At 41.8% G+C, this 27,998-nt stretch overlaps 1 protein-coding gene across 1 annotated transcript; it reads right to left on the reverse strand.

Annotated features, from left to right (window-relative positions):
* Positions 1-27,958, reverse strand: SMPDL3A (sphingomyelin phosphodiesterase acid like 3A). The gene is made up of 8 exons (XM_069974894.1): positions 27,796-27,958; positions 17,441-17,654; positions 13,541-13,685; positions 9,093-9,189; positions 6,948-7,126; positions 3,787-3,967; positions 3,016-3,140; positions 1-573 (listed from the first exon to the last, which is right to left on the reverse strand). Exons 1-8 carry the CDS (start codon positions 27,890-27,892, stop codon positions 235-237), a joined length of 1,377 nt encoding a protein of 458 aa, XP_069830995.1. The 5' UTR covers positions 27,893-27,958; the 3' UTR covers positions 1-234.
* Positions 27,959-27,998: the final 40 nt, after the last annotated feature.

Raw genomic sequence — 27,998 nt, forward strand, 5'->3', positions numbered from 1 at the left:
TTTAAATAATTAAATACCATTGTTACTTTAATTCTGTATAATTTATCATTGCAATAAAATGAGAAACAACATTCAATTATATAGTTGTCCTTAGTCACATGCAAACATCAGCAGGGACCACCACATTTTCTTTACGTTATCTTTGGATTTAACAGAACTTTTCCCGTATAACGTTGTTCCTATTGTTCACCTTATCATAAATGCTTGATTTCACATTATAAACTGTAATAATTCTTAAAGAAAATTTGAGGTGTCCTCTGTGCTGCTGTGTTTTTGAGATGATATAATGCATTTTATGTAGGAGGAGGCATCAACATATTGTATTGCACAAACTTGTCTTTTTTTGCATAGATTCTCACAACCGGAAGGGGCATCGAAGTTCACCAGGTAATTCTTGTAGTAGTTCTGGAATTCAACACTTTGTGGTGTTTGAAACCTTGTAACAAGGTCTTGCAAACTTTCGGGCTGTAGATTCTTTATGTTGTACTCTTTGGTCATAATATATTCCAGCTTCCACAAAGCTTTTTTGCTTAAGTTTGCATCCGTAAGGTTTAAGTAGTAGTGCCAGAGGTCCTAAAACCCAAAAAGAAAACAGTGTTGGAAACATAAAGCAAATCTTCTTTTGGCAAATGTATTTACTCTCCATAGTTATTAAATTTGTGTGTGTGTCGATGTAAAATAGAGGAAGCTTTTAGCAATCATGCTGTCAAACAAAGCTGTACTATCCAAGTCCAGTCTCCAGAAGGCAGCTTTTCAGTCTTGTGCTGGTTAAAAAAAGAGACTAAACGCATGAAATCCTGGCCAGTATAGAGATTTACAGCTCAATGCGTCTGTCAATCACATGCCTGCCTTCTCTGTGAGTCCAGTGTTAAGATTTTTTGAAAAAAAAAAGAGACTAAACACAGGAAGTTCTGTGTTTTCCAAGACAACTAGAAAATAATGAATGTAAATTGCAAACTTGCTTTATATCACATCTACTGCTTAATAGGACATTCCCTCAGAGTAGAAAAGAGACCCAAACTTGAGATAGACACTAATACATAACAGAAATGTGGTTTGTAAAATAGTCTTCTAGTTCTAATCTGGTAAAGTTGTCTGCTGGGAAATTGAAGTGGACCCATGGACTAAAGGTTTAACTGTAGAGATGAGCGAATACGATTCGATTGAGTTGGTATTTGATCGAATATTGCGGTATTCGAAAGATTCAAATTCAATCGAGTAGTGAGGCGAATATGCCGGAAACATTTGAAAGCCCTCCCATCGCAGTTGGCGCTTTTTTAAATTCAATTACCATGCAGAGAGGCCATGTGGGACCCTGGGATAACGCACACAGCGCGAAAACGGAGTCTACCCTTATTGGGTGGCTAAACCACATGACCTCGAATCTTAAATACTTGGTTCCCGCCTCTCGACCGCAGATGCGCTTTCAACCTAGACAGGGAAAGATCTTGCAGCAGGGAGAGATAGGTTTTAGTAGCGTTTTGGTCAGGCAGGCTTACTACAGAACCCAAAAGTCCTTTTCAGGGCTAAGATTCAGCAAAAAAGTAATCTCTGAATCTAAAGCACTTCTCAGTGCTAAGAAATAGATGATAACAGCAGCAGTAGCAGCATCAGCAGCATCAGCAGGTGTATTCATTCCAGTACCCTGTGTGTACAAGTGACTTAAAGGGCACCTGATTTATACTGTTCCAGTAGCCGACTAAGGGCTCATGATATATACTGTTTTAGTAGCCCAGTAAAAGGCACATCATACATACTGTTCCAGTAACCCAGTAAAAGGCGAATGATACATATTGCTCCAGTAGCTCTGTAAAAGGCACGTGATACATATTGTTCCAGTAGCCCACCAAGGGCATCTGATATATACTGTTCCAGTAGCCCAGAAAAAGGCATGTCATACATACTGTTCCAGTAATGTTTGTACAGCATGACGCGTGATACGCGCGAATAACATGAAGCTCTACGGACGCACATTGGAATCATGTATGTATTGCTGTGCAAGAAATACGAAGGAAATGTGTGAACATTGCCATAAACATTCACAAAGCAATCGCAAATATTTTTCCTTCGCAACTGCAGAGAGTGGCATTATACTGCGATTTTGGGGTGTTGGGTGCACCCAGGCATGATCCCCCTGAGGTAACAGTGTCATTCCGGAGGTGTTGGCATCATTTACGGAGGTTTCATGGGGGACTTGGTGACCTTCAAGTGGTCGAATTTAGATTTCCAAGTGCTGCAAATTTTTTTCCCATAGACTATAATGGGATCGAATATTCGTTCGAATAGAATCTCGGTGACTACTCGAATTCTTGAAAGTCGAATATTTCACTACTCGCTCATCTCTATTGAACTGTTCTAACCATACTGTGACCTATTGAACACACTCTTACCTTCTAGGGGAGCTGGGCAAGCTGGTAAAAAGGCCATCACTGGCAAGAAGAGTCTATCTTGGAAGCAGCTGCTACATCCAGCAGACGCCAGAAGTTTTCACAGAAGAGCCCCTGAAGACCCCAAACTTTACCAGTTAAAACGTAGAGTTTGGGATATACTCACTGTATAAGACTACCCCTCTTCCATCGCACACCAAATAAAAATTAATGGGTGAAAGAGATGTGCTTTTCTGGACATAGCGTCACTCTACTGTATCTCTTTTTCCATACCACAGACACCTGCAGCTAGCCCTGCCATTCATATGGTCGGCACATACAGCGGGGATGTGGCCGTATTTGAGCTCCCCCCAATGTATGCGGCGACCGCAGATTCTCCAGTACGGTCACAAAGTTTTTCAGCACCCACCCTATAAGACGACACCCGGTGTATAAGACGACCCCTGACTTTCGAGAAGATTTTCCAAAGTTAAAAAGTAGTCTTATGCACAGGAACATATATATTAGTCCCCTAAATCCCCCTTTAAAGAGGAAACCCACCAATCTATAGCCTCTTTCTACATGTATGAGAAATGTGTGAGGTATATGTATGAGATAAGCGCTAATATTTGTATCCAAAACAGCTCACCTTCAAGCTATAGTCATTATTGTCATATTGGTACAAGCGGAATCCAGGGTTATTTGACTCACTCTCTGAAGCTGATTTAATGGGTGTTACAGCTGGTGCAACAAAAGCAGATCCAACTGGCTTGTCTGAAATATAATACATTATTCAGTAAGATTTGAACATGTCAATAGATTGAACAGGTCGGCTTACCATTACAAATCTGCCATCTGCATTGTATTTTAATACATAGCTAAATGTTACATAAAAGCAGAAAGTGAGATGCAGCACCCCCCTCTTCCCCTTTATCATTACTTTCTGGAAAGTTTTGTGAACATATACATGTTTCCTATAAATTATAGGCTGTTATATTGGAAGAAAAGTTCTGGATGCAGACAATACAGTATGGTTATTGGGGGGGGGGGGGGCTATCATTTTTTCGCCCTAGGCGTATACCAGGGAGATGGCACAAATTTGACCCTTCTCCCTGGTGTACACCTGCCATCTCCTCCATTTATCATGATTCAATTCTAATCATGATTCAAATCTACACATGCATACTAGACACAGGGTCTAGCCAACGCCTGTTAGTAAATTCGGCTGGGGAAAAGGGGGCCAAACCTAATTTAAGACCCTGGCAGTGTTAATAAATGTTTCTCTAAGTGTTTATAATTTGTAACTTGATTATAATTTGGAGAATAGTACTCTCATATTTTATAAAATACCCTATAAACTCATAACAGCAAAAATACATTGTGTCCCTTTAAAAAAAAAAAATCTACTAAACAGTCTTACCCTTTTCATCTAAAACAATCATGATACTATCACGGTGTGTATGGCCGTAAAACTGCCCAGAAATGACATCACTATAATTGCGAATAATTTTCACCAACTTCTGATTGAAGGTCTCTCTCATTGCTGTTATGCCTAGAGTAAATGGAAGAAATCCAATTGGAACATGAGCAATGATGTACACCTATAAAAAAAAAAATAAATAAATAACGTAAAAATGGTATTACACAATATTTATTGATATAATTAGTAGTATTTGACAAGATAAAACTTTTGACAAAAAAAAAAAAAATTCGACATGTTATAGAGACATATCAAAAGCTTTGATCAGCCTTGGTCTGAGCGTTCAGACCCATACCGATAGTGAGAACTAGTGGTGCCTTGGATTATGGACATAATTCATTCCAGGACATATACATATATATATATAGAGAGAGAGAGAGAGAGAGAGAGATGTCAAAAATGGGAGGAAAAGAGCAGCATGTCAGGAGAAGGAGGCAAGTCTGCTACATTAACATATTTGAAAAAATATTTACTTTGCCAAATGTGACAGTTTAAACTACGTTAGTTGAGATGGGAATACCACATTAACTTCCACAACAGTCTAGTGTCAGCCCTATGAGGTTACCACTAGATGGAGACTCTGTCCCATAGATTAATACAATAATATTGACATCTCTGTATTGAAAAAGTCTCAAAATGTGACCTATTAGCCTGACTTTCATGGAAGTGGAATATACCTACCGTACTGTGGACAATCATCACTGGTGTTTGTCTATACTTATCACTCGTGTTAGGCTAGGTTCACACTGCGTTTTCAGCATCCGTTTAACGGATCCATTTTTTTTTTAACGTCCAGAAAAATAGGGTCAGCAATGTTTTTTTGTCCGTTTTGGTCCGTCAAAAAAAACGGATCCGTTTTTTTTTATAATGGAAGTGAATGGAAAAATGGATGCACACAAATGAATCCGTTTTTTGCAATCCGTTTTTCATGCGTTTTTGGCAAAAAACGGATGCGTTAAACGGATGCTGAAAACGCAGTGTGAACCTAGCCTTACAAGTAACAAAAAAAAACACAAATCTCTGCCTATACAAGTTCTCCAAACCGAGGACTCATGGCTCTATGAGGCTTCGTTCACACACAGTAAAAAAAAATAGGGCCATAAATTGTAAACAGGGCTAAAATACTTCTGTATTGAAGAAGCAGTCCACTTCCTGTCTAAGCACTGAGGAAAGAAGAGGGGTCAGAAAAGATGTGATGTCAGCATTAGTGGGATCCAAACAACATTGGAGCGACAGAATTACACCGCACCACATCAAATCAATCCTCTCGGGTAAGTATACATGCCAGCCTGCAGGGGATAGGGGACGATAAAAAAAAAAAACAGATTGCTTCTTTAAAGTATATGGAAAAACCTGGAGTAGATCAGAAACTGAGAAAAGGTGCAAATCTTTCCTTTAGGCTACGTTTACACACAGTAAAAAAAATAAATAAATAACGCTAAAATATGGCCATATTTTCAGTGCAATAATGTGCTCCATTGAAGTAAATGGGAAATTGTCCAGCAGTGCGCACACTGTATAGAGTAACTTCTGTAATTGTTTACAACCGTCCAAATAATAAACATGCTCAATATTTATCACCTGCATTTGCACACTGAGGCTTTTTTTTCACCTGTTCACTGCAAAGTCATTATATTATGCTGCCCTGGTTAAGGAAACCATACCATGGAAAAATGTCAGCCCGAACAGCATGAAAAATATTGTGCCCTTTGGCTAACAAGAAATATAGCAGCCCCATTGCTTTAAACATAGAAACAGAAGATTGTCACCAGGAAAAGACTACTTGGTCCATCTTGTCTGCCCTTTTAGTATTTCCATTCTTATTATCCTAGGATACATATGTGTTTATCCCAGGTGTGTTTAAATTCTGTTATTGTAGATTTGCAAACCACATCTACTACTCTTTCAGTAAAGTAATATTTCCTCACATTGTTTCTGATCTTTCCCCCAACTAACCTCTCACTGTGTTCTCTTGTTCTTGAGTTCAGTTTTTTACTAAAAAACACTTCCCTCCTTTTAGTCCTTTAGCATATAAAGATTTCATATCATGCCCCCCCCCCTTTCCCTTCTTTTCTCCAGAATATACAGTTAATTTTACAATTTTACATTAGAAGATCGGTACTTGTGTAGGGATCCCATTGGCACAGTACTTTTTTTAAAATGCTGCCGGGTTTCAGCACTCTGTGCCATTCTTAGCCGTGCACCGGCCCAGTTCTATGCATTGGGGACAGGCCTGTCGTACTCCAGTGTGACGATAGACACAGCTCCATTAGAATCAATGGACGCACGTCACACAGGGGAGGGGATATGGTCACATTGGGAGTGGTGGGCCTGTCCCCAATGCATAGAGCCCGGCCGAGGCATGGGCAAAGAATGGCGCAGAGTGCTGGAACCCAGCTGCATTTAAAAAAAAAAAGGACCAACGGGATCCCTGCACCAGCATCGATCACCTAAAGTTTTTTTTTTTTTTTTTTAAAGCCCTGTACCTGATGGTATATTCGCTTCAAGGAGTTACTCTCACTTGTACTAACTCTTGACATGTCATCACATAGTCTGAAGCAACTGAGTGCCAATTTGATGGATCAATTCAATACAGCACATAGGTACTGCATTGATCCCTATAATCAACCAGTGTATTGCTCATAGAGGTCCCCTAGGGGGGATACAAATAAGAGTAAAAAGAAAAAAGTTTTGAAATGATTTTTTAAAATATATAAAAAATATATTTTTTTTTTTCAAAATATATATAAACACAATTTAAAAAATGATCATTTTTTTTATGACAAGCTCTCCTCGACAGATTCCCAAAACTGATCCAGAGTAGATAATCAGCGACAGCATGATAGTAAGTTTGGCCACAATGCCATCAGAATCATAACTTATTACCTTTTCATTTTTTTTTTTAATTATTAAATTTTATTTTTGTCCACAAATAAATACCGCTTACAGAATTAAAAAAGTTACACAGGTAAATAAAATCATTTTCCTTTCCCACTTCCACATCTCCTGTTCACCCATCCACCCCTGTTACCCTCTAACCCCATTCCTGAGGGAGAGGAGAACACAGGAAAAAAAAAAAAAAAAAGGAGGACCTCAGTTACCTTTTCATTGTTTTGGCGAGAAAGTTTCAATGTTTCCTCTAGCCATTCAAACTGATCAGCTGGGTCTGTCATGTTGAACGTCTCTTTATTCGGACTGTAGTATAGGTTTGTGTTTAAGCTGATGATTCTAAGAGGATGGGATAGTCCATTTGATTTGTAGATCTGAGAATAGTAACCACCTTTAACACAAAATGGAAAACATGTTTCGGTCGATTAAACAAAAAAAAAATGTTAGTACTAGAGATGAGCGAAGTTTTCAAAAATGAACTGCAAACTGAACCTTAACAAACCTCACCAAAACAGCTAAACTTTTTTTTGGTGCAATACTTACCTGTCCGTGTTCCCCCAGTGTTCCCCTCTGTGTCTCTGGTGTCTTCAGCCGGCAATTACTGACTGAAATGGGACAGCGCCACAGCCCGTGATTGGCTGAGCGGACTGTCAGTCTCCAGACAAGAGTAATTGGCTGAGCGTGCTGGAGCTCAAGACATCAAAGACACAGAGGAGGACACTGGGGGAACAAGGACAGGTCTTTTTTTCAACTAACTTTTAAAACAAAGTTTTTAAAACAAATTTAGCAATTTTCGTTGCGAGTCAAGCTATGCTTATTCCTAGTTATTACTTATTTTACAGGAAAGCATATGGTAATTTTTTAATTTTTTTGGGTCTAACAAAAAATCTAGTTTCATTGTAGCAATTATGTAGAATATCACCTTGACATGGCAACAGAGGGATCATTTAAAGTAACATTTTAACACATAATACACTAATAATGCACCAACATATTCTGCAGCTCTGTCCAGAGTTAATCACTACTTCCTGTCCCCACCAGGGCTTACAATAATATTTCTGTGGCTCCAATATACTGTATACAGTCAGAAGCCTCACTTGCACTGGGCGTCTGGGACTCAAGCCCTGGATCTTTATCCTGGTTACCTGGATCTTAGGGCAACTGCCTCCTTAACTGCATCTCACTCCAGATGAGTGACGGTGACCTGTTATATCCCCAATCCACCATTTACTCATAGGCCGGTCCTCCAGGCATGCAGCCTAAAGGGCCCCCGAAACACGCTTTCTGCTTTGGCTGGCTTCATGATTTGACGTCACTGCACCTGTCTGGGGATTTCATTTCTGCAGCTCACAGGGTCAAGTGCTGAAGACAGACATATAAACTCTGCTATTCGAGCCCGATGAGGCAAGTACTGTACTAATTTTATTTTATTTTTCTGTTTGTTCCCCTGTTTGAGTGCAACAATACTATTACTGGGGCACAGGAGGCATTATTACAGTATGGGGCTAAGGGGCAACTATTACTAGATGGGGCACAACAAGACAATATTACTGTATGAGGTAAAGGGGACATTATTATTATTTTATGGGGGCACGGGGGGGATTATTACTGTATTGGGGACAGGAGGCATTATTACTATATGGAGGCACAGGGGTCTTAATTGCTGTATGGTTCCAAAGGGGACATTATTGCTCTATGGGGGCACGGGGGAGAAGGGGTGCGTTATTACTTTATGAGGCATGGGGGGCACTTATTACTACATAAAGGCACAAGGAGAATATTTCTGCATGGGGTACTGTTCCTATTCGGGGCTCAGAGGATATTACTGCTGTATGGCGTCACAGGGTGTTATTACTGTATAGAGCTGAAAAGACTCAGCTGAAATACTACTGTATAGATACACGGGATGGCATTGTTTATGTATGGGGCATTTTTACTGCATGGAAGTACAAGGGGCATTATTATTGTATAAGGGCACAGTAACAATACTAGGCTAGGGCACGGGGGCATTACTGATGAGTGGGGGTACTGCTGGGGCATTATTGATGAGTGGGGGTACTGTTGGGGCATTATTTGTGAATGGGGTGCATTATTAGTGAGTGCCATATACTGCAGACAGTAGTGCAGTTTCATACTGATATGGTTACGTAGACAAGTTGTGTCTATAAAGGTATATTACTGAAGCAGAAGTGGTCCAGCAACAACTTGATGGTAATTCCCAGCTGTAAGTGTGAGTAAGATTATTTGCATTGTATGTTTTGAGTAATATGAGAAATTTACAATTTGTTTCCTCTTTTAGAGAAATCCTGCATTCCACTTCCAGTTAGTAATATAAGATCCGGACTGTGCAATGATACCTTTCCGAAACGTGCTGAGAGCTTCTTCACACAGCCATGGTTTCCAAAATTCTGCAACCCCAGAATATACTTCACTTCCAGACACAGGCAACTGGTCCTAATGTAAATATGGAAAAATTCAAAACCAGTGAACAGAATTTACCAAAAAAATCTACAAAATGAATAACTACTAAAAATTGAATGGCTTTATGTCATCTTACTTTTATTTGCCCAGAAATTATGTGCCAATAATGTCTAAATGTTTGCCTGATGCAAAGCTCCAAATCCCCAACAATGAAAATGACTTGGTGTAATAGGGCCTTAGGTTTGAGTGTGGTCAACACGCATAAGATTGCCATGAAGTCAAGCGATAGCGCCACCTACAGTGCACTGCAGTGACCAAGCTTCTGTTAAACCAGTATGGTAGACACTCAAACAGCACATTCCCTATTTGGGGAAAATAGGGAAAATGATAAGGAACAAGTACTGTACTTTTCTCTCCCAATGCTCGTGACTCGCCGTTCCAGAAGGTCCAGGATCCCCACCGGAAACCATTTTCCCCCGAGCTGTGAAGATGTCACAACTTTTTGGAAAATGCCCGACCCAGCTGATGGATAGCCCACTCAGCCAATTAGTGAGTGGAGCAGCGTCCCCAGTTACTGACTGAGGGGGCTGTCAATCAGTCGGGTTGTGACGTCAGCAGCAGACACTGGAAGAGGTAAGTTACTGCCGTTTGTTGTCCCCCCTCCCTCCCCCCATGCCCTGTCATTGGTTTTGTAGTTAACTGTTGTCATGAGGTTTTGGGGCCATTAATGAATAGACGCTACCGTAAAAAGGTGGTATGAAAAGTGTATGTCCCTACGGTGCACAGGGCACTGAAGATGAAGATAAATTTACCTTCATCCTCAGTGCAGTTTCCGAGCAGTTAGTAGTTAAATCCAGTGCACAGATCTACCCCCAGATTGATGAATTAGACTACAATCTGCAAGGAAACTTGCCTTCATAATCAGTACCCCATGCATTGAATCTAAAAGGTCTCTGTGAATAATAATTTATTTCAGAAAACCAGCAAACCATTTACATACATACTGACGCACACATTGAGATACATGAATGCTAAAGAGAAAACAAGGATAACATGAGTCAACATTATTGTATAATTCATAAAGTAACAGATCTTTCCTGTTTCTTTTCTCTTGGGATCTCATTAGGAACATGTACATAAAGATTCCCTTATGATCTGCTGTGCAAAGCAGACGAAGGACTACTTAACACCTTTGTTCTAGCCCTGTCATTTTGTGTGCATAAATCACATAAATATTCCATATAAGTAATAAAATTCATACAGTCAAGGTTCTCATTGATCGGCCTTCAACTGAAGAGAATCGCAAAGCCTTTTTCTGATTGATTCTCAAAATTGAGAGCATCGTGTTATTTAGTAACACTATTACTTAATATAGTGAGTGTTATTAAATGTGAAGATGACATTTACTCTGACTATATACCTGCATGTTAATCTCACTAGTATTCATGATACTAGCATCATTCCAAAGAGGTGATAGTCAACTGTAATTACCTAAATGATGTAACTAGCATAGGGGTTACAGGGGACAGGGAGTCCATTGAGACACCAAAAACCTACTCAGCTTTGGCTCTGAAGATAATAGATAATAGGCACCAGTCTGAAAGAAAGCTTAGTTAGAACTATGGATCACTTACAATTTTCTTAGAGGGGTAGTTCTCAAAAAAAATTTCTTTAAAATCAACTGGTGCCAGTGATTTGTAATTTACCTCTATTAAAAATGTGATGTATTGTCATCAGTCTAACAGTGCTCTCTACTGACACAGGAACTGTCCAGAACAGTAGCAAATCCCCATAGAAAAGCTCTGGAAGACTTGAGATTTTTTTAAATAAAAGTAAATAACTTTTACTTTCTGCACCAGTTGATTTGAAAGATTTTTTTTTTTAACTGTAATCAAAAAAATGTTGCTCAAAAACTGGAAAACACTGTCAGAATTATTTTTCTTTTGCACTAGACCAGCAACTCCTTCCATGCAGCATTGATTAGGCCTAGGCCACAGGTTGCTTGTTGTAGATTTTTTATAAGCATAGTGATACATTGCTCTCCACTACTGTGGTTTCTGCTGCTAGTACCTATAAGGTTTTTTTACATTTCTATTTTTTTAGCCTTGTTTATATAATGTTTGGATCCAGAATGTTCCTTAACTACTACAACTGTCAGTACATCAGGGAGTTGAAAATCATTGATCTTTATCTACCCCGACAAAAAGAGGTGTTTTATGTGTTCTACAAAAAAAATGCCAAACTAGATTTTCCTTCTTTTCTATCTTCCAAACTTAAAGTGTACCTGTCATTTCAAAAAACTTTTCACATGATATAGTGACATTCAGAATTTTGTATCAGTGGGCATCTAGATGCTGAGACCCCTGCCCATTGCGAAAAACAGACTTAGGCTATGTTCCCACTACGTAAAAGTACGGCCGTTGTTGGAACATTGCCTATTATTTTATGATATCCCGGCCGGAGCATATACACATCGTATACGCTCCGGCCAGGATCCCATGTCGGGCCACAAAGAACTGACATGTCAGTTTTCTGCTGCTGCAATTCAGTGAATTGCGGCCGTAGGAAACCCTGTCAGTTGACACAATGAAGCGAACGGCTCCGGCCGCTTGCTTCATTGTGTCCTATGGGGAGGTCTGATGTGGGTGCGCACTGATGTGCCAGCATCAGAACACTATGGCCATAAAGATCATCCGGCCGGTACTTAAGGGATGATCTTAGCAGAGACCGGCCGTTCTGTGACCCGGCCGGGTCACGGAACGGCCGGTCTCTTACAAAGTGTGAACATAGCCTAGTAGTGCAAACATATACAACGTATACGCAGAGAATTTCTCACTGTGAATCTGCAGCAAAATCCGCTGCGGATACTTGGCCATTCACTTCAATGGGTTGACATACTCAAAGGAGGATTGTCATCCCACTGTGGGTATGTCAAACTAAGCCCCATTAACCCCCGCGGCCTTGGAGGACACTGTACCAGGTCCCCGCTCCTGCTTGCTTCAGGGCCTCCCAGAGTCTCCCATCGGTCAGTCAATCAGTGCGCTGCCAATTGGCTGACCATCGGGAGACTCTGGGAGGCCCTGAAGCAAGCAGGAGTGGGGACCTGGTACAGTATCCTCCTGGGCCGTGGGGTTAAGGGCGCTTAGTTTGACATACTCGCATACTCGTTTATTGAGAAAAACACAGAAAACAGGAAGTGCCGTGTTTTCCATGATAACTGAAAAAAAAATAATGAATGTAAATTGCAAACATGCTTTATATCTCATCTAATGTTGATTTAGATTTCGAAAGTTATAACGAATGAAAGAGTATAAAGAATGAAACTTCCAAAGTAATTGCCGGAAGTTCCCTAGGCTTCATCATAATTCCATCTGCAGCTACTTTACCAGTGAGATGGAGAGGAAGAGGCAAAGCGTGCGCCACTAAGTGCTTCTGCCCCTTAGTTCTAGTGATCGATAGGGGTCTCAGCACCCCGACCTCTATCGATACTAACTTCTGTGTGGCTATAACATGTGGGAAGTTTGTTGAAACGACAGGTACACTTTACGTGAGAATTATTTTTTGAGGTACTTTCATAAAAAAAAAAAAACTTTTGACTATTAAAGCTCAATCCATTGCATTGCAAGAGACGGACTCCATAGACATATAACCATAGACTATTTTCTGCAATGAGTTGGCGTGAGCGTCAAGTCGGAGTGTGAAGCTGCTGTGCTTGGTGGCTAGAAAGGGAGCATTGCACTGCACATAGAGGATGACACTCCTTATATTACACCTGATTAATAATATCTTTGTAGACAATGAAAGAGTAAGGCTATGTTCACACAACGTCAATAATGGAGAAAAAAACGTCCGATGTCGCTATTTAAAAAAAACGTCCGTTTTTGCCACAATTTAACTGACTGCAATGCCATTGCATTGGAGTCAATGGGAAGACAATACATTGAGAAATGGACGTTTTTGCCGCGAACGTCAAAATAATGAACTTGAACATTATTCTCGGACTTTTTTGCAAATAGCAGACGTTTTTTATTAGTTGTTCACACACAGTTCTTTTGTCACTGTTCTTTCTCCGTTTTTACTATTAAATTCAATGGATTTTTCAATTAAGCCACAACCAAAGGGCAATTAGTAATCCAAACTAAAATATTGTGCAAACACCCGTCAGGGGATACCAGGCTTCTAAAAACATCCGTTATTTTAGACTCAAAATAACGGACGTCATTTTAAATGGAGCTGAAATAAACGTTGTGTGAACATAGCCTAAGAGTGTGATTAAATAAAACTTTTATAAAGTTAAAAGTTCAATAAAACTGTAATAGTTTTTCCTACAATTTGAACTTTAAGGAATGAAATAATCTCATTGCGATAAAGAGTAGAAAAATACCTGGGGCCAGTAGTCATGGTTACCAAGTGCAGGAAATACGAGCATATCAGGTAAAAGGCTACGAATTGTAGAGGTCATGTTCCCAATAATATCTATCACCATTTTTGTGGACAACTCATTTGCAGGAACATGAGGCGGACTGTCGCTGCAGAATAGAAAGGTGACTGATGTTACTTAAATACTAGATAAGTACATTAACTGTGTGTGTATATAAAAATCTTGGGAATGTTAGATTTTTATACACACTATGGCTATATTCACACTAAGTAAAAAAAAAAAAAAAAAGAGAGAGTAAAAGCATCCTCTTTTTCTTTTTAACATGACATCTATTATTACAACATTTCAATTGACCTCAGTAGAATGCATTGAGGTCAATGGACCAACGAATGCCCAATGCACACAGTGTATAAAGTAATGGACGTTGTCTGTGCAGATGCCAAAATAATGATCGTAACAATTATTTGAGTACATCTTTTGCAAACAACCAACATTATTTTATAGTCGTTCACACACAATTTTTCCTTTTTCACCGTCCTTTCAATGGACTTTTCAATTAAAGACACACCCAAAGGGTATTTATTCCAGCTGAACTAGAATAATGTTCCAGTGGCCGTCACTGCACTGAAAGACACTGAAACATGCTAAACCACGGACATTATTTAATACTCAAAACAACAGCCAGAAAAAAAACGTCTTATGAACATAGCCTATGAGTTCTCGTTATGCTAAAATGTGGTGTCCCACCACGGGTGTTCTTTGTTTCTCCTTCATACCTCTCAAAAAAGCTTCTTACTCCAGGTTAAAGTGGTGATGGAGTGCACTTTAAAGTTTAACCACTAGACGTCAGTGTTTTGTATGTGTATGCTCTTATGTGTTGCACAGTTGAAGTTAGGAATGGGTTAATGTTTTTGTGTACCATGTGCTTTTGCCGACCTATAGGAGATGCTCTCTACTTCTAGCCTATCACTCTTCTTCTTTCTGTTGCACACATTCCTTTCCACCACTCACAGGGTAGATTACTTAGCTTTAAAGGAAGCAGTCACTTGGTGGGAGGAGGTGTAGCATCAGTTCTTACCCAGATTCTCGTGGAAGAAGGACACACAGGGCAGACGTCCCTGCTGTTGCCAAGCCAGGGCCTGGCTTCTGCCAGGACCCCTGTCCGGGACAAGTCAGTACAGTCCAGTTGGTCGAGTCAAAGACACATGGATACAAATGTAGCTAAAGACGACCACTTCTTTCAGTACTTATACTATATATACTATGCAGTGCTAAACACTACAAGGGAGAAGAGTCTAGGAACATCCTAGCCCATGCCGTGAAGCAGTCTAAAAGTGCAAGGCAGTATCCTGATACACAAGATAAATTAGCCTGAATAGGACAAAGCTACCAGAAGGTCTACGTATCCTATCTCGCAGTGCAGGTAACTGGACCCCCCCCCCCCCAGAGCTTAGCTTCACCCAGGTAACCACTGGGGCTTGTATCACTCTAGAAGGATAAGTCACTCGACACTGTAGGGCAGAAGGTGGTCAAACTAAAGTCTATACACGGGTACAAGTAACTTCTCACTGTAACATATTCTCTCAAGTTCCGGCAAGGTACATTACTACATTGGGTTAGGACTCCCTTGACAAACTCTTCTCCTCTACGATACTCTAATCTACTTTCAATTCTTCAAGCACTGCTACAACTACCTCTACCCTACTTCCTCAAACATCTCCTCAGCACAAACTAGTTCAAGCAGGGTCTGGGTAAAGATTTATCTATTCTCTACAAAAGTGTATTGTACTACCAAGAGATTGAATAGTAAAGCTGTTATATTTTTATATCACTGGGACTCAGTCATCCTTTCCTCCGAATGAACACCTATACAAACTAACCACACACCTTGGGTTACTTTTCCCCTTTCTGTGGGTGGTGGTACCGATAGTCTGAGTGGGTCAATTACCACTCAGGACTACCATGACAGGAGCCCAAGGGACCCATCACAACCCGGCAGGTCAACGACCATTTGGGGAACACTACAGACCGGCCACACTAAAGCAGGTACCTGTGTGCTGGACAAGCACTGGCAACACAACTCCATCACTGGCCGAGTAGTGCGCAGCCAACCAAGACAGAAGTGGCATCACCAGTAACATCATAGCACGTCACCAGCCCAGCAACCACCACAATCACAGTCATTGTCCAGTAAAAATATTTAGAAAGGACTGTCCCAGTTGCAGTTGCTAGATACCATCCTAAGAATGAGACCAGACAAGATGAGATGTAAAGGCTACGGACACCTTTGCACTGTTCTTTTTTTTATTCATTTGTTTCCTGTTTGTAAATTTTAAGGGGTTTTCCCACTAAGGAAATTGGTAAACACACATGCACGCCAGGTACATATTATAAAGGAGAGCAAATGTGCTGTTTTTTAAGGAAAGTAACTTACATCCCTCTTAAGCTTTTCTCACCCACTAAATCAATCACTGCCTGGTTACCTCTCTGAACTGTGGCCACGCTGAGTGCCATGTACTGCTGCACATGATTTCCATAAACCCCCTTGCTTATTTGCACTGTGGAGGGAAAAAAAACGCAATATTTTAGACTATTTTAGAGGTTTTAATAACGCTGAACTTCTAATATGTCTTGCAGTAACACATTGCATTTTTTCATTCAAATTTTTGTATATTTCCATTACACATCTCTTCCTTGCTCAATTGGGCACTATGCTTGATAGAGCATGGTCATTTTATCACTAGTTTAGATCTATTATTATTAGTGGGAAACCCCTTTAAGGAACTTTACAAATAGTTTTATTTAAAAATGTGCAACCATTTTGCTTCTGCAATTTTTTGTGCTTCACCTGGTTTCACGTCTCCTGAGGGTGAGAAAAAATTGCCTGTCTCTTTCAGATAGGAGAGGGGAAAGAGATTATACAAATGAGACAAGAGTGTGGAGAGTTTGGAGCTCATACATGGAGGGAGTCTCACACACAGGCTGTAGACAGGGACCAAAGGGTGAATCACAGACTGTGTACAAGTGTAGAAGGAAACAGAGAGCAGAATACTTACAGCAAACGCTAGGCTCCTTGATATACAGACTTTACATCCACCATGTATTACCGATTGGACTGATTGGGACATGCTTATAAATGAAAAGTCTGCAACTAGAAACTAGGAACTTTTTAAAGTAAGAATTTGAGCAATTTCGATATATAGTATCTTTGTGTGACTGGTGTATGACAAAAGCACAGGCTCTGGCTATGTTCCCACAATGATTTTCAATGTCCGTTATTTGATATTAAAAAAATGGCCATTATTTTGAGTATCAAATAACAGCTGTTGTTTAACATACTTTGGTTTGCCGTTATTTAACATACTTTGCTGGTACGTATTTCAAGTTTATGTTCTCCATAGCCGCCCTTTTACACCCTTTTGGGTGTGGCTAATTTAAAATTTCAATCAATATAGTGGAATTTACGGTGAAAGGAAGATGAAATGTGTGAACAAAGTGAAATAAATATATTCCCTGTTTGCTCAATTGCTGCTGACACAAACATTAGTTTGAAGGCCACTGAAAACAGTGACCATAATTTTATACATAGTGTGAAGCAATGGCCATTGTTTCCATAGACTTCAATGAAAATTATTGAAGACAGAAAACAATGGTCATTATTGTAAATTAACTTGGTGGCTGTTATTTTACAGCGTGTAAACATAGCCTCATAAGGATTTTCAATGTTCAGGGACCATACATATAGTACTATAGGGCCAGCTATTCTGTGTAAACTACATAGAGATTTTTTTTTCTACAGTCTAGAACATAAAATCTGTTTTGCACTATATTCGCCTAATAATGCCGATGCAATCTTTATATGTGCTACATACACCCGTAACATTAGCAGCAATTAACATTTACCCAGTCCATATCATGAAGTCAACTTTTTGTTCAGATGATTTTATGTACTGAATTGATGATAAGATAAGTCCATATGGGGAATCACACATGAAGTCTCCGAAGATTCCAGGACTGGAAGCATTGGCTCCTTTTGAAGACAAACATACTTTGGTGTGGTCATCAGTGAGGTGATATGAGAAATCCAAATGAAGGTCTGAAATATGCCAAAATTGACCTGTAATTCAAGTAGAAAATAGAAATGATGTATTTTGTGATACTGACCATGCCCAGCCCCGCAAGTTTTTTGAGACCCACATTTCTGGGTGCCTCTATTGTAAACTTTTATAAATGAGGGATTGTATTTAAGATGGTGCCGTCCAGGAAACTACATCTCCTGGCATTCTGTGCACTTTATTCCTATTAGTAAATGTACCTGCCCCTCTGTGTTAGTACTTACCCACCTCTGGCATTTTTTACACTTAGAGAACATGGGTTGCTCAGAACATCGGTTCTGATTGGTGCGTACATACACACAATTAGACCAATGCATGCATGGATGTGCAGGCAGCACAGCCGGAGGACCTCCCCCAGTGATTATGTCACTGATGTGGTGGACTTGGCTTGTGCGTACCAGGCAAGGCCCACCACTGGGACCATAACCACGTGGACAAAGTCTTTGATGTTAGAGAGCAAGAAAAGAGAACGAGGCAGAGAAAACAGTTTCCAGAAGACTTTTCAGCTCTTGGGGGGGGGGGTAAGTGAGGCCCAGAATGTCCGGGAATGTCACAGAGGGCTCTATTACAATATATTATAAAGATTTCAAACTAGGCATAAACTATTTAATAGAATAATAATCTTTTTTAAGGGAATGTTATGTAGTATTTATGTAGTTATGTAGTATTTCCATCACCATACGTCTAAAGAAAAAATTTTTGCTAATTTTGGCAACAACCTCAAAACAGCTGTCTGCAGATGGGCAGTCTTCCTCTTTGTACAGATCGTTTGGCTTGGCATATACAGTGGTGCCTTGGATTACGAGCATAATCCGTTCCAGAACTGTGTTTGTAATCCAAATCCACTCTTAAACCAAAGCAAATTTTCACATAAGAAATCATAGAAATGCAGACTATTGGTTCCACGTCCCAAAAATAATGATTTATTATTCTGAATAACATGTAAAACAGATGAAAAAAACATCTAGAAATAGCTGAATATGTGATATTATAAGTTACTGTACAGTAATGGAGAGGATGGAAAACACAAGGGCGGACAGAGACTGCAGGAAGCAGGAAGGAATGAGCAGGGCAGATGTGGGCACATACATGCAGCACACTCTGTCCAGGGAGAGAGGGGTTACAGCTATGGAGAGATTACCCCCACAGTCCTGTCCCCTGATGTAAGCCCCAGCCTGAAGTGGATCTGCTATGATTTGTAAGGTGAGGGACACTTCCTGGGTCAGAGTACAGTGCTGTGGACCCCGCCATGCAGACCATACCCCTCCCCCACTCCCGCTCCCACCCAGTACAGGGAGCTCTTACACCAAAGCAATGCTCTTAAACCAAGTCACAATTTTGAAAAACTGTGAGCTCTTAAACCAAAACGCTCTTAAACCAAGTTACTCTTAAACCAAGGTGCCACTGTATCCCCAGTCAATGTTCTAAAAGTCCTAGATGGAGTAAAACACCGACTTGAAGGGAAACCACTTTGGTTAAGAGTTATTTGCATATCCTTTGTATGATGCTGACACACAGGGGATTGAAGCAATAGTACATTGCTGTACAAGCATAAGGTCACATTTAATACATGAAAGAGGAACCTACAATTTAACTCCTGCAAGCTGACCTTTTATTCTATTAAATGTTCTAGTAATAAAATTGATTATTTGTTTAGTGTAAGTTATATAGATGAATGTCCATGCTACTATTCAGACTAAGCACTCAACTGTAATCTTCTATTTAAAAAGGACAAGGAGACCTACAGTATGTCTGATGTATTAACTGGACCCCTTTAGTGTGAAGTATCTGACCTCTCCAGGGGATAGATGATAAATGTTTCTAGGTCTCTATGTTTGTTAGTGTTTCATGTTGGTTCGGGCAGCATGAAACTGGTAACAGGTTCCCTTTAAAATCTACAGCCAGGTTTGATGCTGCTGTTTGCTTGTCTGCAGGATTTAATAAGGAGGCTATTTATAGCTATAACTCTAAATATAAACAGCTTCCTGGTGGCCCAACAACTAGCAATGTCAAATGTTAGGATTATAATTTCCATGTGGATGTACCGGTTGCTCTAGAAACAAAACAATTCCAGCATATATTATATATTGCTTTGGCATACTTTTTTATGGTAATTCATTAGAAATGTTATTATCTCTACATGATGTACATATAAGTAGAGCTTGCTTCATCTTTTGTGTTAGTAATGCATTTGGGATTATTTATGAATATAAAACTAGTGGAAATAGAATAGGAAGGTGTAGCCAATAGCACCTGCTCTCATATCTGTAATTATTTTCTAACTGCAATTTTCTCTAGCTGCAATCCAAGTTTTTACTTTTGAGTCACTGCCTCAAAACCTTCTTTTCTCAAGAAAAATGATGGATTAAAAAAAAAATATCAATATATAACATATTTGTAATTTAAAGAGTCACTGTCGTATTTTTATTTTTATTTTTTTTGCAGAAATCAATAGTCCAGGCGATTTTAAGAAACTTTGTAATTGGGTTTATTAGCCAAATCTGCCATTATCTGCATGTAAAAAGCCTTTTCCCAGGTCCCCCCCTCCTTCCTCTTTTTCATCCACTCTGAAAAATCTGAAAATTGTGACTTGTTGCAGGAGTCGTCCCCTGTCTGCTCTAGGGAGAGGGGAGGGGGGAGGAGGAAGGAGGGAGTTAGCCGGCAGCAGAAAGCAGATAACAGGGGATTACAGGCAAGGAGCTGGGTGACAGCTGTAATCCGAGCTCAGACAGGTCACTGGTGACTGTCACAGGAGATATCCCGTGAGGGATTTGTAGATTAACTCTTTGTTGTCCTGTTTTGGTCTTTTCTTTAGCTCTCTCCATAGGAGAACAATGAAGACAGGGGGGAGAGCTTCAAACTGCTTTTTCATGATAAAAATGCATTTTTCGGATAATAAACCCAATTACAAAGTTTCTTAAAATCGCCTGGACTATTGATTTCTGCAAAAAAAAATTTCACGACAGTGACACTTTAATAATAAAAAAAAAAAAAGCTGTGTGTAATTGAAAGATATAAGATTGGCCACCAGGTGTCACTGTTTCTGCTCCTCTGCAATTGTCAATATGTTTGTCTATGACAACTGAAGGGCTATAGTCCCGCCCCCAATGCACAACTGCCTAATTTACATATTGATTAAAGTAAAGATTTACAAACAGCAATGAAGAAGAAGGTAAGAAAATCACCTTTGTTCTGAGTGTACTGTGAGCTATGGGAATATAAAAGCAGGTAAGAGTCTTCTAACCTGCTCTTACTTCCTCTTTAAGAAAACATACAGTATTTACTTTTTACTTCTAATAGATCCACATCAGCAATAAAAGTTTCAAATATTTTAAGCATAATTCAATTGAGTATGATTCACGCTCTTTGCTGTTTGATAAATTTGGTGGACTTTTGGTTTGCAATGTTACATGTCAGTCCTCAAACCACACGTTTGTGCATTGTATGATGGTATAAATGATAAGTGATTGTACATTCTGTATAAATGATGGCTTTACTTTTCATATGGTGGGTCACGATAATCTATGTGAGTGATCTGACTCCTATACAGATTTGTGAATGGTGCTCTTTTGTCCATGACAGGAACTGTCAGACTGTCAGGGACGGAATATAACATGGGCAGTTTGGACGGTTGCCCGGGGACCGAGGCTTGTGGAGGGCCTGGGCAGCATTTAGGTGGTGATATTGTTTTTTTTATTTTATTTTTATCTAGACATCATGGTAAAAATCTACTATAGGGGGATGGGATGACTCACAGGGGGCAGCAGCACGGTGGGCATCTACTATTGGGGTCAAAAGCAAAGAGGGCCAGCGCATGAGCTCTTCTACTAAAGGGAGCCGCAGCACAGGGGCCCATCCAGTAAAGGGAACAACAGCACAACATGCTGTTTTTAAGGGGCAGCATAGGTTTATAAGGGACTACACAGGGGACCATCCTCTGGTCGTTCGAGAGGGGGGGGGCAGTTGGGTGGACAGCCCGGGCCCAAGGTACATTTAATCCACCCCTGGGAACTGTCCAGAAGTGGGAGAGATTTGCTATGGGGATTTGCTCTTGCTCTGGACATTACAGTGGACAAATACTGGAAGACTGGAGATTTTGAAATAGAAGTAACTTATAAATCTGTATAGCTTTCTGACACCAGTTAATCTGGAAAAAAATCCTCTGGAGTAGCCCTTTAACTACAGCAATCTGATTGTCTGATGAAGGTCATTGTGACCTAAACAATGTGACCGAAATACATTATTATGTGTTTAATGGACAGCATAAGCAGTAAATTTCCAAAGATATTACAGAGTGCCAAGTCTTTTTTTATACAATAAGGAGAAGAATCCTACTAAGTACCAGATGATATTTCAGGAGTGCTGTGATATTACTGATATGTGTTCTTTTTCTTGATATTTTTACCTTTAACACAAATCAATCCCTCTATGTCTATGACCAGCAAAAATCTCCCATATGATAAGTATGCAGATAAAAATGAAGCACAGCCTGTCTACCCACAGCCTTGCTTAGTAATAGGTTCACAAACCCACTCAGTTTCAAGATCACTGTGTTCTTATGTCACTGCTGTGTCAGTAGAGAAACAGCTGACCAGAAATGTGGGTCTGACTTAAAAAAACATTGATTAGTTTTAGATGATGCATAATTTTATATAATATATGACTAGGGTCACACTTGTGATGAAGCCGCATTCGGGAATCTCCATAGCAAGTTGTGATCGGAATCTTATGAGCAGTAATTTTGTCTGACACCAGACAGAAAATCCATGGATCCGTTGGGGTGTCTGTTGTAGAACGGCCATCCAGTTCCATTTTGTAGCACTGAACAGACTCTGCAAGGGATTCCCCAAACAGATCACAGACACAAGTATCAATCTAGCATAAGGATTTAAAGGGGTACTCCAGTGGGGGGCACTTTTTCGCTGGGACAGGGGAGGAGGTGGCCGAGGGAAAAGACATCCACTCACCTCCCCGGTTCCAGCGGCGGGTCCCGCATCGCGGCGCTCCGGTTCCCGGACGCTTCCTGGTGTCTGATGCATGCCCGAGACATGATGTCTCAGGTCCGCTCAGCCACTCAGTGAAGGAGACGGGATCTGATCGGACTTGAAGTGGATCCCGCCTCCTTCACTGAGTGGCTGAGCGGACCTGAGACGTCCCATCTCGGGCCCGCGTCAGACACCTGGAAGCGGCCGGGAACCGGGCACCGGAGCGCCGCTATGCGAACCGGAGGTGAGTGGACGTCTTTTCCCTCGGCCACCTCCTCCCCGATCCCAGCGAAAAAGTGCACCTTCCCCCGCTGGAGTACCCCTTTAAAGAGGTTATAATGTATTCTGTAGACACACCACTCTTGCTTATAGGTTGTGTCTCATAATGCATCTTATCACCTTTAATCTGTGTCCCCGCAGCCATCTTTATCGATAGACAGACACTATTATACTATTATATTCACACACAGGGGGCCTATATATTTTATGAGACCGCATGGGGCCTTTCTACTATGTGAGGGCATAGAGAGGGGCCTACTTACTTTTTGGTATCAGAGAGTTATACAGAATTGTAAATTGTGATGAACAGCTAAGGGAAAGCAATGCATTCTGGAACCAGTACTGCATTCTGGGAACTGCTCAAGGAGAAAGTACAGCAACACAATACAGAACAAAAAAATGGATTTTTGGTAGTTTCAAAACTGGGATAGATAGGTAAGTAATGCTGTATGCTTCTGCAGAATTTTTATTAACCTCTACCTGGAGTTCCCCTTTAACCTGTACACAAACCTCCCTTACATGATGCAGCACAAAAAAGGGTTACAAAAGACACAAGACAAGGAGATAACTGCTTCCCTGCTCCTGCACTGATAACCCTTGAAATCTCCATGGAGCCTGGCACATTTTCCTACTTGATTGCAGGAACTGGAGAACAGAGGTCAGGGGTTATCACAGCAGTGAAGCAGAGATCTCCTCTTTAATTCTTTTTTGTGTTGCAGCATGTGAGTGAACACTGGGTCACTTACACACTGCAGTACATAAGGGGTTAAGCAGAAGGACACAGGACGGCTCTTATCTTCCCTGTGCATCCCCAGGGGCCCCCCTCCCTCCATGGGCCCCTTAGCAGCTGCCTGAGCTGCCCCTATGGTAGCTACGCCTCTGACCACTGGCGGAACTACCGCCGTAGCAGCCATAGCGGCTGCTACGGGGCCCCGCCGCATCAGGGGGCCCGTGACCCTCCTGACCCGGCGACTCCTTTCCCCAACCATAGGGAAAAGGAGTCACTGGGCCAGGAGGAGCACGGGACCGACCGACAGCGCTCCTGTCAGTCCCCCGTCTGATGCGTGGCTGCCGGGGGTGTCGCGTCCTATCCCCGGCAGCGCGCGTATCATAGAGCTCTCTGTGTGCCGGAAGTCGCGGCCGCAGCACAAGCCCACAGAGAGCTCTATGATACGCGCGCTGTCGGGGATAGGACGCGACACCCCCAGCAGCCGCGCATCAGACGGGGGACTGACAGGAAAAAGGCTCGACGGGGGAGCGCGTTGTAAGGTGAGTTTGTTTGTTTTTTTTAAACCTGCTTTCCGGGGGGGGGGGAGGAGAGAGAGAGAGAAGGGGGCATCTAAAAGGGGGATGGGGAGAAGAGGGCATCTATAAGGGGGATGGGGAGAAGAGGGCATCTATAAGGAAGGGGGGGAGAGGGGGACATCTATAGGGAAGGGGGGGAGAGGAGGGCATCTATAAGGAAGGGGGGGATAGGAGGGCATCTATAAGGAAGGGGGGAGAGGGGGACATCTATAAGGAAGGGGGGGAGAGGAGGGCATCTATAAAGGAAGGGGGGAGAGGGAGACATCTATAAGGAAGGGGGGGAGAGGAGGGCATCTATAAGGAAGGGGGGGATAGGAGGGCATCTATAAAGGAAGGGGGGGAGAGGGAGACATCTATAAGGAAGGGGGGAGAGGGGGACATCTATAAGGAAGGGGGGAGAGGAGGGCATCTATAAGGAAGGGGGGGATAGGAGGGCATCTATAAGGAAGGGGGGGAGGGAGACATCTATAAGGGAGGGAGAAGGTGGCATCTATAAGGAAGGGGGGAGAGGGGGACATCTATAAGGAAGGGGGGAGAGGGGGACATCTATAAGGGAGGGAGAAGGGGGCATCTATAAGGGAGGGGGGAGAGAGGGCCATCTATAAGGAAGGGCGGGAGAGGGGGACATCTATAAGGGAGGGAGAAGGGGGCATCTATAAGGGAGGGGGGAGAGGGCATCTATATGGAAGGGGGAGAGGGGGATATATAAGGAAGGGGGGAGAGGGGTACATCTATAAGGGAGGGAGAAGGGGGCAGAGGGGGACATCTATAAGGAAGGGGGGAGAGGGGGACATCTATAAGGGAGGGAGAAGGGGGCATCTATAAGGGAGGGGGAAGAGAGGGCAATCTATAATGAAGGGGGGGAGAGGGGGACATCTTTAAGGGAGGTGGAGAGGTGGACATCTATAAGGAAGGGTGGAGAGGGGGACATCTATAAGGGAGGGGGGAGAGAGGGCCATCTATAATGAAGGGGGGGAGAGGGGGACATCTATAAGGGAGGGAGAAGGGGGCATCTATAAGGGAGGGGGGAGAGGAGGGCATCTATAAGGGAGGGGGGAGAGAGGGCCATCTATAAGGAAGGGGGGAGAGGAAGACATCTATAAGGAAGGGGGGAGAGGGACATCTATAAGGGGGGGCAACATAGGGGGAGAGGAGGCCATCTATAAGGGGACAACATAGGGGAGAGGAGCACAACATAGGGGAGAGGGATATTATAAAGGGACAACATTGGGGGAGAGGGGAACATCTATAAAGGGACAATATAGGGGGAGAGGGGGCCATCTATAAGAGGACAACATAGGAGGGGCCATCTATAGGGGGGACAACATAGGGGACCATCTATTAGGGGACAACATGGGGGGCTTCTATAAAGGGGGCAACATAAGGGGGCTATTTATAAGGAGGGGCGACAGAGAGGAGGGCCATATAATAAAATGGGATCACATAGAGTCAGCCTTCCCACTAAATGAGGGTGTAAAGGGGCCAATGCAGATGTGCACTATAGAGAGATGAGGATGGTGCCAGTGTGAGGAGACTAATATGTTTTTCTGGCAGATTCTGTGGATTTGTGGCTCGGAGAAGGAGATGGAGAAGAAAATGAAAAGGGAAGAACTCCGGTCAGAGAAGACGTCCCCTGTAAGTCACCTGATATAACTGTACTGTAATTTATATGGTGTACAGGACCAGTGTAGAGCTGAGTGTGTTGATGGCGTAGTGGTCGATCGAGAGGGGGCGGGCGGGGGGGGGGGGCCCAATCAAAAGTTTGCTATGGGGCCCAGCCATTTCTAGTTACGCCCCTGCCTCTGACTTAAACATATCAGGGCACAGTTACTAAAGATGCACCCTTGACATACGCCACAGAGAAGTGTGCCTCTTAGTAAATCTGACGGGGCTTTATCTAATAAATGCCCCCGTCAAGTCAAACATGCAAAGTGAGGGCTCCTCTCACAAGAGCTTACAATCAGGCTGGGTTCATAAAAAAGCAACTTGCGCGAAATGCGCATCGGGGTGGGAACAGTTCACACACAAGATCATGGGTAAGCCTTTACTGGGTAACCATTAGCAGCATATTGCCTATTAATATTAGTCTAATTATTCCCATTGATTGCAGGACTATTGAATAAAGGGCATACAACTGTTTACCTTGGGTGATCAAGATTCATTATACAGTATTTAATACTCTGGTTTTTGGGCAGGATGCAATAGTTGTATATCATATGCTTGATTCCCACGTGCTTGTGAGAGACGGTATCATGGGGGTTTTAGTGTTTGCACAGTTAATTTGGTATCTTGTAATTTTTTATGTGATTTAAAAAAATATATTTTATGGAAATTTTGTGATCATAGTTCATCTGTATAATGGGTTCACATGAGGCATTTTGGTCAGTACTTATTTCTCATTTTGCAGCTTAGGCTACATTCATACGTTTCGTCTATACAGACAATGTGTTACAGAATGGACTCCAGAATTACCGGTATCATCATTCATAATGATGACTTGAGCTCTGAAACTAAATCTCTGAAACTAAATTATCGCTCTACTGTACTGAAACAGCATGTCTGTGCAAAGATTTAAACAGTTTTGGTATCACAATGAATTATGATGTTGGGAGTTCTGAAATTCGATCCAAATAAAGCCTTTTTTTTTTTTTTTTTTTTTTTTTTTAGCCAAAACCAGGAGTTGATACAGAACACAATAAAAGGTAAATATCTTTTCATTAAAATATACTTGTCATTTGGAAAAACTTTTGACATGTCATACAAAAATGTCAAAAGTTTTGATTGGTCAAGCTCTGAACACTCAAAAGTACCGATTGGGAGAACGAGCCAGGAGAGGATGACGCTGAGGCGCAGTCCACTCCCCACTCTGTGAAAGAGTCGGGCTCCATAGACTTACATTAGGTGCCCGACTCATTAGGCCACGTTCCCACTGAGCAAAGGTAGCGGAATTCCGCGATGGAATTGTCCACCACGGAATGCCGTTAGCCTCCCGCTCATAATGGGAGTCTATGGGAGGCGCGCGCTCCTGCTCTGTACGCGCTGAAGAATGAACATGTTCCGTCGTGGAACTCCGCTACCTTTGCTCAGTGGGAACGGGGCCTTACATAACACAGAGCAAGGAGAGGACCAAGCTTAGCGAGGTCATCTCCTAGTTCGTTCTCATGATTGGTACCAGTTTGAAAACTGTCCAAACGACAATGACACGTAAAAGTTTTTCTTAATATTAGAATAGAGTAGAGAGAAGGCAACAAAGCCAGGCCATTCTGTGTTTAGGAAAGGACAACTGCTTAGACAGCAATACATTCAATCTGTCAAGTAAGGTGAGCATAGATTGCTTAACAAACAGTAGCAGTGAATGTTTCTGCTAGTATGTAGATCACTGACTGTTTTAGCTTCTGATGCTGTCCCTTGTACAGGTATTTACATGTCTTTACAAGAAAGAACATAGTGTTAGTTTTACGCTATAAGGTACAAAGCCATTTTATAGTATTGCAGAGTATATAAATAGTTCACAAAGCTGGTGTAACATGCCGACACTGAAGCTTGCTATTTCTTCACTGACTGCTGTACTGACCTGACGCTTCTTGTTTGCTCTCGTTTCCAGGCTTCACTGGAAGGGCTGAGGTGGCCAGAGGGGCGAGAAGTATCAGCCACACGTTAAGAGCCCCCATGTTCTGCGGCTGGAGAGCTGTGATCTGAGTGTCATACCTTCACACCTATACGCATTATTTATACTTAGAAACTTCCTGGTTTACACAATGCTAGGCGTGAGTAACT

The sequence above is a fragment of the Dendropsophus ebraccatus genome, chromosome 6 (assembly GCF_027789765.1).
Source record: "Dendropsophus ebraccatus isolate aDenEbr1 chromosome 6, aDenEbr1.pat, whole genome shotgun sequence".
NCBI classification, from domain to species: Eukaryota; Metazoa; Chordata; class Amphibia; order Anura; family Hylidae; genus Dendropsophus; species Dendropsophus ebraccatus.